The sequence below is a fragment of the Heptranchias perlo genome, chromosome 20 (genome assembly GCF_035084215.1).
Source record: "Heptranchias perlo isolate sHepPer1 chromosome 20, sHepPer1.hap1, whole genome shotgun sequence".
Taxonomy (NCBI): domain Eukaryota; kingdom Metazoa; phylum Chordata; class Chondrichthyes; order Hexanchiformes; family Hexanchidae; genus Heptranchias; species Heptranchias perlo.
The window spans coordinates 53,346,721-53,368,134 of NC_090344.1; the positions used below are offsets into that span (position 1 = coordinate 53,346,721).

At 44.4% G+C, this 21,414-nt stretch overlaps 1 protein-coding gene across 2 annotated transcripts in view; it reads left to right on the top strand.

The window, feature by feature from the left end:
• LOC137335897 (glycerol-3-phosphate acyltransferase 4) overlaps window positions 1–21,414 on the top strand; it is a 90,853-nt gene that overhangs the window by 38,601 nt on the left and 30,838 nt on the right. For both annotated transcript variants that reach the window (XM_068001412.1, XM_068001414.1), the window contains 4 exons: window positions 235–324; window positions 3,224–3,317; window positions 13,475–13,590; window positions 13,901–13,956. In XM_068001412.1, the coding sequence (XP_067857513.1) occupies window positions 235–324; window positions 3,224–3,317; window positions 13,475–13,590; window positions 13,901–13,956 (356 nt within the window). The remainder of the gene's footprint in view (window positions 1–234; window positions 325–3,223; window positions 3,318–13,474; window positions 13,591–13,900; window positions 13,957–21,414) is intronic.

Genomic DNA, 21,414 nt, shown 5'->3' on the forward strand with positions numbered 1-21,414 from the left:
CCCCAACTGATCAAAAATAAGCTGACACAGCACAAACTAGGAAACAAATTGGAATCTTCTGCTTTGTAGGGTAGGCAGCGCATTTCCGCAGTAACAGTTTGAACAGTTCTACAAGAGATTTTGTACATTTTATTTAAAATCTTTTTATTCTGCATACTGTAGCTTTTGTCTACTGGTTGCTGTTAATCTTTCTCTTCACTAAAGTTATGCATTGTTCCTTCTCCCTTCGCTTAGGTTGAAGGATTATCTCAGCAAGCATGTGCATTTGATGTGCTATAGGATTTGTGTGCGAGCACTGACTGCTATTATTCACTATCATGACAGGTGAGTATGTAGCACTGAATACAGTTGCTGGCCTTTATCCCAGAACTTGTTTCAGACCGTGTGCTCGATCATGTTATCAGATGTTTGGGACTGATTTGTGCTCGGCATTAAAAGTTGGAAAGTGATTAATGGAAATTTTGATGAAATGTCACAAATTTTATAGTATCGTTGAAACTTCACAGAAGGAGGCCATTTGACCCATCGAGCTGGTGCTAGCTCTATATACCACAACAACTTGCATTTATATAGCGCTTTTAATTTTTTTTATTCATTCAGGGGACGTGGGCGTCGCTGGCAAGGCCAGTATTTATTGCCCATCCCTAATTGCCCTTGAGAAAGTGGTGGTGAACCACTGCAGTCCGTGTGCCGTAAAACATCCTAAGGTGCTTCACAGGAGCATTATCAGGCAAAATTTGACACCGAGCCACATAAGGAGATGTCAGGACAGGTGAAAAGAGTAGGTTTTAAGGAGCGTCTTAAAGGTGGAAAGACAGGTGGAGAGGTTTAGAGAGGGAATTCCAAAGTTTAGGGTCTAGACAGCTGAAGACATGGCCGCCAATGGTGGGACGAAGGAAATTGGGCTGCACAGGAGGCCAGAATTGGAAGAGCACAGAGATCTCTGAGGATTGTAGGGCTGGAGGAGGTTATAGAGATATGGAGGGATTTGAACACAAGAATGAAGATTTTAAATTTGAGGTATTAGTGGATCGGGAACCAATGTAAGTCAGCGAGCACAGGGGTGATAGTTGAACGGGACATGGTGTAAGTTAGAATATGGGCAGCAGTGTGTTTTGGATGATATATAGTAGAGCTATCTCCTCTAATTCTACTTGCTTCCTCTTTCCCCATACCCATTATTGTATTTTTGAAAGTGTTGACCCAATTCCCTCTTAATTGTCATGATTAACTCAAGTTCAGTTACCACTTGTGAGGATGTCCATATTTTAGAAACCAATGCGGACATTTTTTTTAACTACCCCCTTTTTTTGTGTCAGCGAAACAGTAGGTTCGAAGAGAAAGCACAAGGTTACAATTCTATACTTGTGCGGACAGAATAAGTTAGGATTCAGATATTGCTACACTGGTGAATTATATCAGTATAACGTGACTAGTTTCTTTATCTCCATGTCTATATATCTGTGTTTGGTTACTTCCAGTTGTGATATTTAGTTACGCTTTTGTGTCAAAGTTCACCATTGTGAATTGCTATGTCAGCATTTCCCATTGAATTTTGCTATGTTACCTATTAAAATGTAATCGGAGAATCTGGCCATGAGTTTGGTACTTACTATTAGAGTTAGTTTTATAGATCAGGTGTGCGACGTACGCGCGCACACACACACCACCCAGCCATTTCCCTCCGCTGACCTCTGTTGCTTCCCCACTTCCTAGTGTTTTGTTCTTCAGCGCTACTGGCTATTTAAACTAACAGAAAGATGGGGACACAGGTCAGGGCCCAGAGAGCAAGGCACAAATTCCTGGGATGAGAGGGTTGTCCTATGAGGAGAAATTGAGTAGACTGGGCCGATACTCTCTGGAGTTTAGAAGAATGAGGGGTGATCTCATTGAAACATATAAGTTTATGAGGAGGCTTGACAGGGTAGATGCTGAGAGATTGTTTCCCCTGGCTAGAGAGTCTAGAACTAGGGAGCATAATCGCAAGATACGGGGTCGGCCATTCAAGACTGATATGAGGAGGAATTTCTTCATGCAGAGGGTTGTGAATCTTTGGAATTCTCTACCCCAGAGAACTGTGGATGCTCAGTCATTGAATATATTCATGACTGAGATGGATAGATTTTTGGACTCTAGGGGAATCAAAGGATATGGGGATCAGGCAGGAAAGTGGATTTAAGGTTGAAGATCAGCCATGATCTGATTGAATGGCAGAGCAGGCTCAAGGGGCCATATGGCCTACTCCTGCTATTTCTTCTGTTCTTGTGTAAATGCAGACAACGGATCGAAAAAGGAAAGCAGACCCACAATGGCAGGTCTCTGTGAGGTAACAAGAATGGTATTCTTTTAATAAATGTAACATTTATGTTTCAGAAAGTCCTCCCTCTGGGCTTGCTTTCCGTTTTGTTGAACACGACAGAAGGACATAAGAATTTATACCCTGGAGTTTTATTTAATCCACACTTTTGTCACCTTGTACATGGACTTGAACACTTTGCTTGTCACCCTTCCAGCAAGTCACCTATAATGCTGCGGCCCACGCGCTTGCCCCACACTAAGACCACATCTGTCCTCACCAAACTCATTCGCCTCCAATGTTCCAGAAGATTCTCGCCCTCATCTTCAGATCCCTCCATAGCCTTGTCCCTCCCTACCAACATGGTCCCTTCGAGTCCTGCATACATGATCTGGTTTTCCACTGTCAACCTGTCTCATTCCCTGCTTGACCATCAGTAACCACTCCTTCTGCCACCCTGCCCTCACCCTCTACATCTCTGCCAACCCTCTCTCTGCCTTCAAAACCTCCCTTAAGACTATGCATTTACCTCCTCCAGACCTTTTCCTTTATTTTTCTCTCTCCCCCCCCCCCCCCCCCTCTGTAGTGCCCACTCACTATCCACTGTCCTGTAAAGTTTTCCCAGAAGTCGTCTTGTACGTAATGAAGACAAAGTTGTTGTTTTGATATTAGTGGGTGTGGAAAGAAAGGGAGAGATTATTGAGAAACATCCTGAACTGACATGCATTGGGTGAGTGGGGGACCAGAGAGAATAGGAGATTGCTGAACAACTTCCCCAACCCTGTGTATGAAAAAGGAGGGAGAAGGGTAGCAGGTGCAAAGTGATGCCCTGAGCCAGCACATGGCATTGCACAGGTTTTCAGACACTCAGCTCTCCAGCAGATTAGCTTGCATTCTGTTCATTCCTTTTATTCATTTCCTCGGCAGTGAAAACAAGCCTAAAAATGGAGGTATATGTGTTGCAAACCACACCTCTCCGATTGATGTCATTATCCTGGCAAGTGATGGCTTCTACGCTATGGTGAGTGCTTTCTACTTCTTGACATTTAGATTCCTACAGTTGTAAGACGACCAGACTTAATAAAATCCTGTCTCTGGGGTGGTGATTGTGACCTCCTTAAGCTTCGCCCCATAACCCATTATATCCCTATAGAGCCCTTTAAGGAAGTGTTCACATTCAAGCTACCGCATATAGTATTCAGCAGCTTTCTGTAAGTTCAAAATGACATCGGCAAACCACAACGAAGCTTTGAGGTTTTTTTTATTCATTCATGGGATGTGGGCGTCGTGGGCAAGGCCAGCATTTATTGCCCATCCCTATTTTCCCTTGTGAAGGAGCAAATTGGCATAGAGTAAGTAAGATTAAAGAGTTAAATTCTTGGCTCAAAGATTGGTGTGGGAGAAATGGGTTTCGATTCATGGGGCACTGGCACCAGTACTGGGGAAAGTGGGAGCTGTACCGTTGGGACGGCCTTCATCTGAACCGTGCTGAGGCCAGTATTCTGGCGATTTGTATAACTAGGGCGGTAGAGAGGGCTTTAAACTAAATAATGTGGGTGAGGGATCAAGTAAGGGAAGATGTGATAAATTAAAGAAAGAAGACAAGACAAGAGATCAAGGTAGCAAAAAGGGAAATGATAATCAGAGAGTGGCAGGAAGGGACAGAGCATGCAAACTGAAGAGTGTGCTAGCAGATAAGGCTAGAGGTTGTAAAAAGACAGCACTAAAGGCTTTATATCTGAATACACGTAACGTTTGTAACAAGATGGATGCATTGACAGCTCAAATAGAAATAAATATGTGTGATCTGATAGCCATTACAGAGACATGGCTGCGAGATGACAAAGTCTGGAACCTGAATATTCATGGGTACTTGACATTTTGGAAGGACAGGAAACTAGAAAAAGGTGGATGGTTAGCTCTGTTAATTAAGGATGGCATGAGTGTAATAGAGAGAAATGACCTTTGTTCTAAAGACCAAGATGTAGAGTCAGTTTGGGTCGAGATAAGAAATAGTAAAGGCAAGAAGTCACCTGTGGGAGTAGTTTATAAGCCCCCTAACAGTAACTACACTGTAGGACAGGGTATACAGGAAGAAATAATGGGGGCTTGTGAGAAAGGAACAGCAATAATTATGGGTGATTTTAATCCACATATAGATTGGAAGAATCTGAGTGGCAAAGGTAGCCTGGAAGATGAGTTCACAGAGTGCTTTCGGGACAGTTTCTTAGAGCAGCATGTTCTAGAGCCAACCAGAAAGCAGGCTATTCTAGATCTAGTAATGTGTAATGAGACAGGATTAATTAATGACCTCATTGTAAAGGAGCCTCTAGGTAGCAGTGATCACAATATGATTAAATTTCGCATTCAGTTTGAGGGAGAGAGGAGTAAGTCTAAGACTAGAGTTTTAAACTTAAATAAGGGCAATTATGAGGACATGCAGACAGAGCTGGCTAAAGTGAACTGGGAACTTAGGTTAAGGGAAAGGTCAGTAGAGATGCAGTGGCAGACATTTAATGAGATATTTCATAACACTCAGCAAAGATACATTCCAGTGAGAAAGAAAGACTCTAGGGGAAGGACGTACCATCCGTGGCTAACTAAGGAAGTTAAAGATAGTATCAAATTGAAAGAGAAAGCATACAATTCCGTGAAGATTAGTGGCAGGTCAGAAGATTAGACAGAATATAAAAAACAGCAAAGAATGACTAAAAGAATAATAAGGAGAGAGAAATTAGAGTACGAGAGAAAGCTAGCTAGAAATATAAAAACAGAAAGTAAGAATTTCTACAGGAATTAAAAAAGGAAAAGAGTAAGTAAAGTGAGCGTTGGTCCTCAAAAGAGTGAGTCTGGGGAATTAATAATAGAGTATAAGGAAAAGGCGGATGAATTGAACAGATATTTTGCATCCATCTTCACTGTAGAGGATACAAATAACATGCCAGAAATAATTGTGAATCAAGAGGTGAAAGAGAGGGAGGAACTTAAAACATTTACAATCACCAGGGAAAGGGTTCTGAAAAAATTATTAGAACTCAAAGCTGACAAGTCCCCAGGTCCTGATGGACTTCATCCTAGGGTCTTAAAAGAAGAGGCTACAGAGATAGTAGATTGGTATTAATTTTCCAAAATTCCCTTGATTCTGGAAGGGTCCCATCAGATTGGAAAATAGCAAATGTAACTCCTCTATTCAAGAAAAGGAGACAGAAAGCAGGAAACTACAGACTAGTTAGCTTAACATCTGTCATAGGGAAAATGCCAGAATCCATTATTAAGGAAGTTATAGCAGGGCACTTAGAAAATCTCAATGCAATCAGGCAGAGTCAACACGGCTTTGTGAAAGGGAAATCGTGTTTGACTAATTTATTAGAGTTCTTTGAGGAAGTAACAAGCAATGTGGATAAAGGGGATCCTGTGGATGTGGTGTACTTGGATTTCCAGAAGGCATTTGACAAGGTGCCACATCAAAGGCTACTGCACAAAATAAGAGCTCATGGAGTAGGGGGTAACATATTAGCATGGATAAAGGATTGGTTAACTAACAGGAAACAGAGAGTAGGCATAAATGGGTCATTTTCAGGTTGGCAAGACGTAACGAGTGAAGTTTCACAGGGACCAGTGCTGGGGCCTCAACTGTTTACAATCTATATCAATGGCTTGGATGAAGGGAGCGAATGTATGGTTGCTAAATTTACTGATGACACGTAGGTAGGAAAGTAAGTTGTGAAGAAGACATAAGGAGTCTACAAAGGGATACAGATAGGTTAAGTGAGTGGGCAAACATTTGGCAGATGGATAATGTGGGAAAATGTGAATTCGTCCACTTTGGCAGGAGGAATAGAAAAGCAGTATGTTTAAATGGAGATTGCAGAACTCTGAGGTGCAGAAAGATCTGGATGTCCTAGTACATGAATCACAAGAAGTTATTATGCAGGTACAGCAAGTAATTAGGAAAGCAAATGGAATGTTGTCATCTATTGCAAGGGGAATGGAATATAAAAGTAGAGATGTTTTGCTACACATAAGAACATAAGAAATAGGAGCAGGAGTAGGCCAATCGGCCCATCGAGCCTGCTCCGCCATTCAATAAGATCATGGCTGATCTGATCCTAACCTCAAATCTAAATTCATGTCCAATTTCCTGCCCGCTCCCCGTAACCCCCAATTCCCTTTACTTCTAGGAAACGGTCTATTTTTGTTTTAAATTTATTAATGATGTAGCTTCCACAGCTTCCTGGGGCAGCAAATTCCACAGACCTACTACCCTCTGAGTGAAGAAGTTACTCTTCATCTCAGTTTTGAAAGAGCAGCCCCTTATTCTAAGATTATGCCCCCTAGTTCTAGTTTCACCCATCCTTGGGAACATCCTTACCGCATCCACCCGATCAAGCCCCTTCACAATCTTATATGTTTCAATAAGATCGCCTCTCATTCTTCTGAACTCCAATGAGTAGTTGTACAGGGCATTGGTGAGACCACATTTAGAATACTGTGTGCAGTTTTGGTCTCCTTGTTTAAGAAAGGACATAATTGCTTTGGAGGCAGTTCAGAGAAGGTTGGCTCAACTGATTCCTGGGATGAGGGGGTTATCTTATGAGGAAAGGTTGGACAAGATGGGCCTGGATACACTGGAGTTTAGAAAAATGAGAGGTGATCTTATTGAAACATATAAGATCCTGAGGGGACTTGAAGAGGTAGATGCTGAGAGGATGTTTCTCCTTGTAGGAGAGACCAGAACTTGGGGACACAGTTTAAAAATAAGGGGTCTCCCATTTAAGACGGAAATGAGGAGACGCTTTTTCTCTGAAGGTCGTGAGTCTGTGGAACTCCCTTCCCCAGAGAGCGGTGGAGGCAGGGTCATTGAATATTTTTAAGGCTGAGTTAGATAGATTCCTGATTAACAAGGGACTCAAAGGTTATAGTAGGTAGACGGGAAAGTAGGGTTGAGGTCACAATCAGATCAGCCATGATCTTATCAAATGGCAGAGCAGGCTTGAGGGGCCAAATGGCCTACTCCTGCTCTTAATTCGTATGTCCGTGGTGTGCCGCCTTCTTGAAACGCTGCAGTCCGTGTGGTGAAGGTTCTCCCATAGTGCTGTTAGGTGGGGAGTTCCAGGATTTTGACCCAGCGATGATGAAGGAACGGTGATATATTTCCAAGTCAGGATGGTATGTGACTTGGAGGGGAACGTGCAGGTGGTGTTGTTCCCACGTGCCTGCTGCCCTTGTCCTTCTCGATGATAGAAGTCACGGGTTTGGGAGCTGCTGTCGAAGAAGCCTTGGCGAGTTGCTGCAATGCGTCTTCTGAATGGTACACACTGCAGCCACGACGCACCGGTGTTGAAGGGAATGAATGTTCATGGTGGTGGGGGCCATTTGTCCTGGATGGTGTCGAGCTTCTTGAGTGTTGTTGGAGCTGCACTTGTCCAGGCAAGTGCAGAGTTTTCCATCACATTCCTGACTTGTGCCTTGTAGCTGGTGGAAAGGCTTTGGGGAGTCAGGAAGTGAGTCACTCGCCACAGTATACCCAGCCTCTGACCTGCTCTTGTAGCTACAGCATTTAAGTGGCTGGTCCAGTTTAGTTTCGGGTCAATGGTGACACCCAGGATGTTGATGGTGGGGGATTCGGCGATGGTAATACTGTTGAATGTCAAGGGGAGGTGGTTAGACTCTCTCTTTTGGAGATGGTCATTGCCTGGCATTTGTCTGGCACGAATGTTACTTGCCACATATCAGCTCAAGCCTGGATGTTGTCCAGGTCTTGCTGCACGCAGGCACGGACTGCTTCATTATCTATGGGGTTGCGAATGGAACAGAACACTGTGCAGTCATCAGCGAACCATCCCCACTTCTGACCTTATGATTGAGGGAAGGTCATTGATGAAGCAGCTGAAGATGGTTGGGCCTAGGGCCACTGCCCTGAGGAACTCCTGCAGCCATGTCCTGGGGCTGAGATGATTGGCCTCCAACAACCACTACCATCTTATAGAATCATAGAAGTTACAACATGGAAACAGGCCCTTCGGCCCAACATGTCCATGTCGCCCAGTTTATACCACTAAGCTAGTCCCAATTGCCTGCACTTGGCCCATATCCCTCGATTCCCATCTTCCCCATGTAACTGTCCAAATGCTTTTTGAAAGACAAAATTGTACCCGCCTCTACTACTGCCTCTGGCAGCTCGTTCCAGATGTGAGGAGTCTTACAACACCAGGTTATAGTCCAACAGCTTTATTTAAAATCACAAGCTTGGAGGAAGCCTCCGAAAGCTTGTGATTTTAAATAAAGCTGTTGGAGTATAACCTGGTGTTATAAGACTCCTTACATTTGTCCACCCCAGTCCATCACCGGCATCTCCACATCTTCCTTTGAGCCAGGTATGACTTCAGCCACTGGAGAGTTTTCCCCCTGGTTCCCATTGACTTCAATTTTACTAGGACTCCTTGATGCCACACTTGGTCAAATGCTGCCTTGATGTCAAGGTCAGTCACTCATCTCACTTCTGGAATTCAGCTCTTTTGTCCATGTTTGGACCAAGGCTGTAATGAGGTCTGGAGCCGAGTGGTCCTGGCGGAACCCAAACTGAGCATCGGTGAGCAGGTTATTGGTGAGTAAGTGCCGCTTGATAGCACTGTCGATGACACCTTCCATCACTTTGCTGATGATTGAGAGTAGCCTGATGGGATGGTAATTGGCTGGATTGGATTTATCCTGCTTTTTGTGATCAGGACATACCTGGGCAATATTCCACTTTGTCAGGTAGATGCCAGTGTTGTAGCTGTACTGGAACAGCTTGGCTAGAAATGTGGCTAGTTCTGGAGCACAGGTCTTCAGCACTATACAGCCGAGATGTTGTCGGGGCCCATCACCTTTGCTGTATCCAGTGCAGTCAGCCGTTTGTTGATATCACATGGAGTGAATTGAATTGGCTGGAGACTGGCTTCTGCGACAGTGGGGATCTCGGGAGGAGGCTGAGATGGATCATCCACTCGGCATTTCTGGCTGAAGATGGTTGCATATGCTTCAGCCTTGTCTTTTGCACTCACGTACTGGGCTCTGCCATCATTGATGATGGGGATGTTCACGGAGCCTCCTCCTTCCATTAGTTGTTTAATTGTCCACCATCATTCACAACTGGATGTGGGAGGACTGCAGCGCTTTGATCTGATCCATTGGTTGTGGAATTGCTTATCTCTGCATGTAGCATGCTGCTTCCACTGTTTAGCATGTATGTAGTCCTGTTGTAGCTTCACCAGGTTGGCACCTCATTTTTATGTACGCCTGGTGCTGCTTCTGACATGTTCTTCCACACTCTTCATTGAACCAGGGTTGATCTCCTGGCTTGATGGTAATATGAACATAAAAAATAGGAATAGGGGTAGGCCATACAGCCCCTCGAGCCTGCTTCGCCATTCAATCAGATCATGACTGAACTTCAACCTCAACTCCACTTTCCTGCCCGATCCCCAGATCCCTTGATTCCCCTAGAGTCTATCTCAGCCTTGAATATATACACTGACTCAGCAGCCACAGTCCTCTGGGATAGAGAATTCCAAAGATTCACAGCTCTCTGCGTGAAGAAATTCCACCTTATCTCAGACTTAAATGGCTAACCCCTTATCCTGCAACTATGCACCCTCTAATGGTAGAGTGAGGGATATGCCGGGCCATGAGGTTACAGATTGTGGTGGAATACATAAAGGGCAAAAGAGTAACTAGGGAGAGAGTAGGGCCTCTTAAGGATCAACAAGGTCATCTATGTGCGGGACCACAAGAGATGGGTGAGATCCTAAATGAATATTTTGCATCAGTATTTACGGTTGAGAAAGGCATGGATGTTAGGGAACTTGGGGAAATAAATAGTGATGTCTTGAGGAGTGTACATATTACAGAGAGGGAGGTGCTGGAAGTCTTAACGCGCATCAAGGTAGATAAATCTCCTGGACCTGATGAAATGTATCCCAGGACGTTATGGGAGGTTAGGGAGGAAATTGCGGGTCCCCTAGCAGAGATATTTGAATCATCGACAGCTACAGATGAGGTGCCTGAAGATTGGAGGGTAGCAAATGTTGTGCCTTTGTTTAAGAAGGGCGGCAGGGAAAAGCCTGGGAACTACAGACCGGTGAGCCTGACATCTGTAGTGGGTAAGTTGTTAGAGGGTATTCTGAGAGACAGGATCTACGGGCATTTGGAGAGGCAGGGACTGATTAGGAACAGTCAGCATGGTTTTGTGAGAGGAAAATCATGTCTCACAAATTTGATTGAGTTTTTGAAGGGGTAACCAAAAAGATAGATGAGGGCTGTGCAGTAGACGTGGTCTACATGGACTTCAGCAAAGCCTTTGACAAGGTACCGCATGGTAGGTTGTTACATAAGGATAGATCTCACGGGATCCACGGTGAGGTAGCCAATTGGATACAACATTGGCTTGACGACAGGAGACAGAGGGCGGTTGTGGAGGGGTTGTTTTTCGGACTGGAGGCCTGTGACCAGCGGTGTGCCTCAGGGATCGGTGCTGGGTCTGCTGTTATTTGTTATTTATATTAATGATTTGGATGAGAATTTAGGAGGCATGGTTAGTAAGTTTGCACATGACACCAAGATTGGTGGCATTGTGGACAGTGAAAAAGGTTATCTCGGATTGCAACGGGATCTTGATAAATTGGGCCAGTGGGCCGATGAATGGCAGATGGAGTTTAATTTAGATAAATGTGAGGTGATGCATTTTGGTAGATCGAATCGGGCCAGGACCTACTCCGTTAATGGTAGAGCGTTGGGGAGAGTTATAGAACAAAGAGATCTAGGAGTACAGGTTCATAGCTCCTTGAAAGTGGAGTCACAGGTGGATAGGGTGGTGAAGAAGGCATTCAGCATGCTTGGTTTCATTGGTCAGAACATTGAATACAGGAGTTGGGATGTCTTGTTGAAGTTGTACAAGACATTAGTACGGCCACACTTGGAATACTGTGTACAGTTCTGGTCACCCTATTATAGAAAGGATATTATTAAACTAGAAAGAGTGCAGAAAAGATTTACTTGGATGCTACCGGGACTTGATGGTTTGACTTATAGGGAGAGGTTGGATAGGCTGAGACTTTTTTCCCTGGAGAGTAGGAGGTTTAGGGGTGATCTTATAGAAGTCTATAAAATAATGAGGGGCACAGATAAGGTAGATAGTCAAAATCTTTTCCCAAAGGTAGGGGAGTCTATAACGAGGGGACATAGATTTAAGGTGAGAGGGGAGAGATACAAAAGGGTCCAGAGGGGCAATTTTTTCACTCAAAGGGTGGTGAGTGTCTGGAACGAGCTGCCAGAGGCAGTAGTAGAGGCAGGTACAATTTTGTCTTTTAAAAAGCATTTGGACAGTTACATGGGTAAGATGGGTATTGAGGGATATGGGCCAAGTGCAGGCAATTGGGACTAGCTTAGTGGTATAAACTGGGTGACATGGACATGTTTGGCCGAAGGGCCTGTTTCCATGTTGTAAACTTCAATGATTCTATAATACAATTCTGCTGCTGCTGATGGCTAACTCCACCTCATGGATGCCCAGTTTTGAGCTGCTAGATCTATTCTGAATCTATCCCATTTAGCATGGTGATAGTGCCACACAACACGATGGACGGTGTCCTCGGTGAAAACTGGACGTCGTCTCCACAAGGACTGTGTGGTGCTCACTCCTACCAACACAGTCATGGATAGATGCATCTGCGACAGGAAGGTTGGTGAGGACGAGGTCAAATAGGTTTTACCCTCGTGTTGGTTCTCACCACCTGCCGCAGGCCCGGTCAGGCAGCTATGTCCTTCAGGACTCAGCCAGCTCGGTCAGTAGTGGTGCTACCGAGCCGTTCTTGGCGATAGACATTGAAGTCCCCCATCCAGAGTACATTCTGTGCCCTTGCTACCCTCAGTGCTTCCTCCAAGTGGTGCTCAACATGGAGGAGTACTGATTCATCGGCTGAGGAAGGGCAGCAGGTGGTAATCAGTAAGAGGTTTCCTTGCCCATGTTTGACCTGATGCTAGGAGACTTAATAGGGTCCAGAGTCAATGCTGAGGACTCCCAGGGCCATTCCCTCCTGACTGGATGTGATGAGATTTATGGAAAGGTGATTTTGCAAATTGTTCTTATCCTTTCAAATTATAATAATTTTAATGGTGGTTGAATCATGCTCAGAAAAGGAAGGTTGGGTCAGAATTAACTCAAGCTGTCTGTCTGGGTCTCATTTATTCTAATTTGACTGAGCATAAAGTTCTTGCTGCCATAACACTCTTGGTAACACAAAAGCTTCCCACTTAAATGTGTATGGATTTCAGAATGGGGAGAGGATAAGCCTGAGTGACTGGAGTGAAAGACCAAGGAGCAACTTTGCATAAGAATATAAGCTTTAGAAATTGGGCCAGAAAAGGCTCGCCCCATTTTTCACAGATCAGCCCCACCTTTTCAACATTATTTTCAACCCCTTCTCTGTCTAGAAACATATCGAGTTGCCTCTTGAAGCTATTTATACTGGCTGCTTCATGGCCTTCCCTGGAATTTATTCAGCTTGGCTGAATTGGTAGCACTTCCAATCTAGGTCAGAAGATGGTGGAGCTGACCCCGTGAACATACTTGCAATATCACCGAGAGGTAGACGTTGCTAAACTCATGCCCCGGGTGGTTCACTTGGCCTTGAAAATCCCATGGCACTATTAGAAGAGCAGGGAGTTCTACTGGTGTCCTGGCCCACATTTCTCCCTCAACCAATACTATCAAAAAAGACAATTAATTGGTCTGTTGTATTGCTATTTGTGGGATGTTTCTGCCACAGAATGGCTGCTGTATTTCCCACATAATAGGAACAAAATTTGTTGTGCAAATGGCTGAGATATTTTGATGTGGTAAGACACAGTATAAATGTAACTATTAATATTCTTTGAGTGATGAAGTGCTGCTTCCCTTTCTACTCGTATTATTGCTTCCCCTCACCCTGAAACTGTCCTGTAGTACAAAACAGTGGAGAATAAAGGAGGTATAAATGCAGGCCCTTCATGGGTACTCAACTGAAGACTCTAATAGATGAGTTGGGGAAGGAGGAGGGAAGAAAGAAGTTATCCTTCAGATATTCAACTAGATAAGAACTTGTTAACTGAAGTAGCAAGGACAATCCTAACCTTGTGCGTGACTGAATTTTTCTACAGGTAGGGCAGATTCATGGCGGACTGATGGGAGTCATTCAGAGAGCCATGGTTAAGTCTTGTCCTCATATCTGGTTCGAGAGATCAGAGGTCAAAGATCGCAACCTTGTTGCAAGAAGGTGAGATAAAAGGAGCTGCAACTTATAGGGTTTGGTAACTATATAGTCTTTCAGATTCATCTTCTGGTTTATCACCAGATTGCCAGAACACTATTGTTGGTGCAGTAATAGATCTCCAGTAATAGTGCTTGTTTGCTTGGGAGGGGGAGGCTGTGACAAAGTTCATTTTCTTTTTTATGGCTCTGGGATCTGATTGGCCCACATCACATGCTTAAAAGGGACAAATCAGAGAGCCAGGAGAAGTTCTACATTTGTACATGTGCATTATTTTATTTGTAATGGCCAACCCTGCTCTTTTTGATCCCTTTAGGCTGAGTGAACATGTAAGAGACCAGGCTAAGCTTCCAATTCTGATTTTCCCAGAAGGTAAGTGTCAGGGCATTGAATGGCTTAATGGCAAATGGTCTTTCTCCATTCCTGTAAGCACCAGCTTTTCTGACCCAGATGTCATCAGCATTATAGTAAACAGAATTGTCATCAGATAGGCAGTGAAATAGCTTAAAGGCCAACTGACAGGCTCCTTTGATAATTCAATTGGTAAGGGCAGTATGTAACTGAGCTGCACAGATCAGAAGACCCCAGGTTTGATTCCCGGTCAATGCTTCGACAGATTCGGCTGGCGCAGTACTGAGTGTAATTGGTCTCAGCAGCATTGAGGTCCGGAAGTCCTGATTACCATCCAGTAACCGTCCTGCTGGAAAGACCATGTGTGATCATTGGGTTCGGTCCACATTGGGTTCAGCTGTGATGCTCCCCACTATTAAGTAGCCTCTCAATGCTTACTGTTCAGGCTAACACAATGAGGTACCAGAGGGCCTCTATTCACAAGGGAACTATAAGCATGGCATCTTGTTTGGTGATAGAAATAGGTATCTTCATTAAGACATTATTCCCTGCAGTAACTGTTTCATGCACAGCTTTGGTTCCATATCTTGCAGCTAGCTTTGTGTTGAAGTGTCTACAGTACTGACGCATGTCTCTGCAGCTTGAACGGGGAACCTGGCAAGAGGTTACCAATAGGGTTGACTGATATCAATGTGCAATGCATCTATCGACAGATGCCGGCCTGTTTCAGCAGTGCATTTGTTTTGGGTGAGAAAGGTGATTGAATTGAATTTCGTACTTTTGGTGCATGCTCACACCTCAGGCATGTCACCAACATTGGTTCCAAGGGGAATGAAGGAGATGGATTGAATGAGAGAGTGCGTACGTGGCAAACCTGTACCAGTTTTCAGTTCCATTCGCAACCCCTCAGATAATGAAGCAGTCCGAGCCCGCATGCAGCAAGACCTGGACAACATCCAGCCTTGGGCTCATAAGTGGCAAGTAACATTCGCGCCAGACAAGTGCCAGGCAATGACCATCTCCAACAAGAGAGAGTCTAACCACCTCCCCTTGACATTCAACGGCATTACCATCGCCGAGTCACCATTGACCAGAAACTTAACTGGACCAGCCATGTAAATACTGTGGCTACAACTGCAGGTCAGAGGCTGGGTATTCTGCGGCGAGTGACTCACCTCCTGACTCCCCAAAGCCTTTCCACCATCTCCAAGGCACAAGTCAGGAGTGTGATGGAATACTCTCCACTTGCCTGGATGAGTGCAGCTCCAACAACACTCAAGAAGCTCGACACCATCCAGGACAAAGCAGCCCGCTTGATTGGCACCCCATCCACCACCCTAAACATTCACTCCCTTCACCACCGGCGCACAGTGGCTGCAGTGTGTATCATCCACAGGATGCACTGCAGCAACTCGCCAAGGCTTCTTTGACAGCACCTCCCAAACCCGCAACCTCTACCACCTAGAAGGACAAGAGCAGCAGGCACATGGGAACAACACCACCTGCACGTTCCCCTCCAAGTCACACACCATCCCGACTTGGAAATATATCGCCGTTCCTTCATCGTCGCTGGGTCAAAATCCTGGAACTCCCTTCCTAACAGCACTGTGGGAGAACCTTCAGCACACGGACTGCAGCGGTTCAAGAAGGCGGCTCACCACCACCTTCTCAAGGGCAATTAGGGATGGGCAATAAATGCTGGCCTTGCCAGCGACACCCACATCCCATGAACAAATAAAAAAAAAAGTATCCTCCAGATGGTGGTAGAATGTCCAGATGGCACAGTGAAGAGGTTGCTGGTGCTGCAGCTATAACAACTGAAGAGGAAATGTGCCGAAACTGTACAAGGCAAATGTCAAACCACCAGTTGCTAGTTCAGAGCAGTCACACCTCAAGCTTATATAACCTGTTTGTAGAGGATTGGCTAACTATTGGAAAACAAAGAGTCGGGATAAAAGGGTCATTTTCAAAGTGGCAGTCTGTAACTAGTGGGGTGCCGCAGGGCTCAGTGCTGGGGCCTCAACTATTTACAATATATATCAATGACTTGGATGAAGGAACAGAGTGTCTTGTGGCCAAATTTGCTGATGATACAAAGATAGGTGGAAAAGCAAGTTGCGATGAGGACACAAAGTGTCTGCAAAGGGATATTGACAGGTTAAGCGAATGGGCAGAAATTTGGCAGATGGAATATAATGTGGGAAAATGTGAAGTCATCCACTTTTAGGAGGAAAAATAAAAAAGCAAAATATTATTTGAATGGAGAAATACTACAAATTGCTGTGGTGCAGAGGGATCTGGGTGTCCTCGTACATGAAACACAAAAAGTCAACATACAGGTGCAGCATGTAATCCAGAAGGCAAACAGAATATTGGCCTTTATTTCTAGGGGGATGGAGTATAAAAGCAGGGAAGTCATGCTACAATTGTACAGGGTGCTGGTGAGACCACACCTGGAGTACTGCGTACAGTTCTGGTGCCCTTATTTAAGAAAGGACATACTTGCATTAGAGGCAGTTCAGAGAATCATAGAAGAAGTTACAACATGGAAACTGGCCCTTCGGCTCAACATGTCCATGTCGCCCAGTTTATACCACTAAGCTAGTCCCAATTGCCTGCACTTGGCCCATATCCCTCTATACCCATCTTACCCATGTAACTGTCCAAATGCTTTTTAAAAGACAAAATTGTACCCGCCTCTACTACTGCCTCTGGCAGCTCGTTCCAGACACTCACCACCCTTTGAGTGAAAAAATTGCTCCTCTGGACCCTTTTGTATCTCTCCCCTCTCACCTTAAATCTATATCCCCTCGTTAAAGACCCCCCTGCCTTTGGGAAAAGATTTTGACTATCTACCTTATCTATGCCCCTCATTATTTTATAGACTTCTATAAGATCACCCCTTAACCTCCTACTCTCCAGGGAAAAAAGTCTCAGTCTATCTAACCTCTCCCTATAAGTCAAACCATCAAGTCCTGGTAGCATCCTAGTAAATCTTTTCTGCACTCTTTCTAGTTTAATAATATCCTTTCTATAATAGGGTGACCATAACTGTACACAGTATTCCAAGTGTGGCCTTACTAATGTCTTGTACAACTTCATCAAGACATCCCAACTCCTGTATTCAATGTTCTTAATGCCTTCTTCACCACCCTATCCACCTGTGACTCCACTTTCAAAGAAGGTTCACTCGGTTGATTCCGGGTATGGAAGGGTTGTCTTATGAGGAAAGATTAGGAACAGGAGTAGGCCATTCAGCCCCTCGTGCCTGCCCTGCCATTTGATAAGGTCATGGCTGATCTGTGATCTAACTCCATATACCTGCCTTTGGCCCATATCCCTTAATACCTTTGGTTGCCAAAAAGCTATCTAAGATTTAAATTTAGCAATTGAGCTTGCATCAATTGCCGTTTGCAGAAGAGAGTTCCAAACTTCTACAACCCTTTGTGTGTAGAAATGTTTTCTAATCTTGCTCCTGAAAGGCCTGGCTCTAATTTTTAGACTGTGCCCCCTACTCCTAAAATCCCCAACCAGCGGAAATAGTTTCTCTCTATCCACCCTATCTGTTCCCCTTAATATCTTATAAACTTCGATCAGATCACCCCTTAACCTTTGAAACTCTAGAGAATACAACCCCAATTTGTGTAATCCCTCCTCATAACTTAACCCTTGAAGTCCGGGTATCATTCTCGTAAACCTACGCTGCACTCCCTCCAAGGCCAATATGTCCTTCCGAAGGTGCGGTGCCCAGAACTGCTCACAGTACTCCAGGTGCGGTCTAACCAGGGTTTTGTATAGCTGCAGGTTTGAACAGGTTGGGTCTATACTCATTGGAGTTTAGAAGAATGAGAGGAGATCTTATTGAAACATACAAGATTCTGAGGGGACTCGATTAGGTAGATGCTGAAAGGATGTTACCCCTCATGGGGAATCTAAAACTTGGGGGCATAGTCTCAGAATAAGGGGTCGCCCGTTTAAGACGGAAATGAGGAGGAATTTCTTCTCCCAGAGGGTCGTGAATCTTTGAAATTCTTTACCCCAAAAAGCTGTGGAGGCTGAGTCATTGAATACATTCAAGGCTGAGTTGGACAAATTTTTGATCAGCAAGGGAGTCAGAGGATATGGGGAAAAGGTGGGAGAGTGGAGTTGAGGTAAAAATCAGATCAGCCATGATCTCATTGAATGGCGGAGCAGGCTCGAGGGTCCAAATAGCCTACTCCTGCTCCTATCTCTTATAGTCTTATGGCCCACATCCCATGAACGAATTTTAAAAAAAGACTGGCGGCAAACATAAAAGGAAATCCAACAGTCTTCTGTCGGAATGTAAATAGTAAACTGGTAGTAAGAGGAGGGGTGGGATCAAAAAGATGATCATCTCATGGAGGCAAAGGGCATGGTCGAGGCACTAAATGAGTACTTTGTATTTGTCTTTCCCAAGGAAGAAGATGCTGCCAAAGTCTCACTAAAGGAAGATATAGTTGAGATACTGGATGGGCTAAAAATTGATCGAGGTTGAAAGGCTGGCTGTACTTAAAGTAGATAAGTTACCCGGTCCAGATGCGATGCATCCTAGGTTGCTAAGGGAAGTAAAGGTGGAATTGGAGAGGTACTGGCCATAATCTTTCAAACAACCTTAGATATAGAGGTGGTGCCAGAGGACCAGAGAATTGCAAATGTTACACCCTTGTTCAAAAAAGGGTGCAAGGATAAACCCAGTAACTATAGGCCAGTCAGTTTAACCTCGGTGGTGGGAAAACTTTTAGAAACAATAATCTGGGACAGAATTAACAGTCACTTGGTCAAGTGTGGATTGATTAGGGAAAGCTAGCACGGATTTGTTAAAGGCAAATCGTGTTTAACTAACTTGATAAGAGTTTTTTGATGAGGTAACAGAGAGGATAGATGAGGTCAATGCGGTTGATGTGTATATGGACATTCAAAAAGGGTTTGATGAACATAAGAAAAGGAGCAGGAGTAGGCCAATCGGCCCCTCGAGCCTGCTCCGCCATTCAATAAGATCATGGCTGATCTGATCCTAACCTCAAATCTAAATTCATGTCCAATTTCCTGCTCACTCCCCGTAACCCCTAATTCCCTTTACTTCTAGGAAACTGTCTATTTCTGTTTTAAATTTATTTAATGATGTAGCTTCCTGGGGCAGCAAATTCCACAGACCTACTACCCTCTGAGTGAAGAAGTTTCTCCTCATCTCAGTTTTGAAAGAGCAGCCCCTTATTCTAAGATTATGCCCCCTCGTTCTAGTTTCACCCATCCTTGGGAACATCCTTACCGCATCCACCCGATCAAGCCCCTTCACAATCTTTTATGTTTCAATAAGATCGCCTCTCATTCTTCTGAACTCCAATGAGTAGAGTCCCAATCTACTCAACCTCTCCTCATGTTATCAAGATTGAAGCCCATGGAATAAAGGGGGCTGTTAGCAGCATGAATATGAAATTGGCCAAGTAACAGGAAACAGAGAGTAGTGGTGAACGGTTGTTTTTCAGACTGGAGGGAGGTGTACAGTGGTGTTCCCCAGAGGTCGGTACAAGGACCACTGCTTTTCTTGATATATATTAATAACTTGGACTTGAGTGTAAAGGGCACAATTTCAAAATTTGCAGATGACACAAAACTTGGAAGGGTAGTAAACAGTGAGGAGGATAGTGATAGACATCTAGAGGATATCGACAGGCTGGTGAAATGGGCTGACATGTGGCAGATGAAATTTAACGCAGAAAAATGTGAAGTGATACAGTTCGGTGGGAAGAACAAGGACAGGCAATATAAACTAGAGGGCACAATTTTAAAAGTGGTACAGGAACAGAGAGATCTGGGGGTATATGTGCACAAATCGTTAAAGGTGGCAGGGCAGATTGAGAAAGCAGTTAAGAAAGCATATGGCATCCTGGGCTTTATAAATGGAGGCATAGAATAGAAAGGCAAGGAAGTCATGATGAACCTTTATAAAACACTGGTTCGACCACAACTGGAGTATTGTGTCCGGTTCTGGGCACTGCACTTTAGCAAAGATGTGAAGAGAGGGTGCAGAAAAGATTTACTCGAATGATTCCAGGGATGAGAGACTTTAGTTACGTGGATAGACTGGAGAAGATGGGGTTGTTCTCCTTGGAACAGAGATGGTTGCGAGGAGATTTGATAGAGCTATTCAAAATCATGAAGGACCGAGACAGAGTAGATAGAGAGAAACTATTCCCATTGGCGGAAGGGTCAAGAACCAAAGGACATAGATTTGAGGTGATTGGCAAAAGAACTAAAGGTGACATGAGGAAAATCTTTTTTACGCAGCGAGTGTTTAGGATCTGGAATGCACTGCCAGAGGGGGTGGTGGAGACAGATTCAATCATTGCCTTCAAAAGGGAACTGGATAAGTACTTGTAAGGAAAAAATTTGCAGGGCTATGGGGATAGGACAGGAGCGTGGGACTAGCTGGATTGCTCTTGCATAGAGCCAGCATAGACTCGATAGGCAGAATGGCCTCCTTCTGTGCTGTAATCTTTCTATGTTTCTATGATTCCTTTCGACATGTATTGCGTTCCTCCTGTCCTTCCTTCCCTGTTTGAGCACATGGCTGGGGAATTGTAAACAATTTTACAACACCAAGTTGCAGTCCAGCAATTTTATTTGAAATTCACAAGCTTTCGGAGGCTTCCTCCTTCCTCAGGTGAATGTGGAAATGAAATCCTCCATTGTGGAATGTGGAAATGAAATGTGGATTTCATTTCCACAATTGTCAACCCCAGTCCATCACCGGCATCTCCACATCATGGCTGGGGAAGTAATCCTGAGATTACCACCTGTGAAGTCCTGCTCCTAAACTCATTTCTTAATCTTCTGAATTTGTTTTGAAGGACTTCATCAACTGCATCATTGGCTCCAACATGGACCAGCATAACTGGTTTCTCTCCCTCCCCTTACACAATCTTTCCTAGTCTGTGATATATCTCTTAACCTAGCACCTGGAGGTAACAAAGCATCTGGGATTGACCGTCTGGAATGCAAAAGATTGCATCAGCCCTTTTAACTGTTGAATCCCCTATCACTACTGCATTTCTAGCTGTGCTGCTAATCTCTTCCGCTCCCCCACAGCGACCTCTTTGTTGAGGCCATTGATATTTATTTGATGGCCCTGCCCAGAGTCCTCATTTTCCCCACAGGAAGCTAGATCTTCAAATCTGTTTGAGAACATAAATTTCACTGGGCGTGCCTGTTCTGAACTTTCCTTCCTACCTTTCCCCGTCCCTCTCTGGGATACTGTAGGTCAGAGCTGCAATGAATCAACTGTGGTTTCTATCCTTTCCCCACTGAACTAAAACTCTATTATAAGATGGCTTTTCCCACATTGCAGTAGCACCGGCATCAGGGTAGTTGACGAGGATTTTTTTGGCAGTTGAATTACTATCTGCTGTTTTTAGAGAGGAGGTTATCTCTGTTTTAGCAATGCAAGCTTGGGAAAAA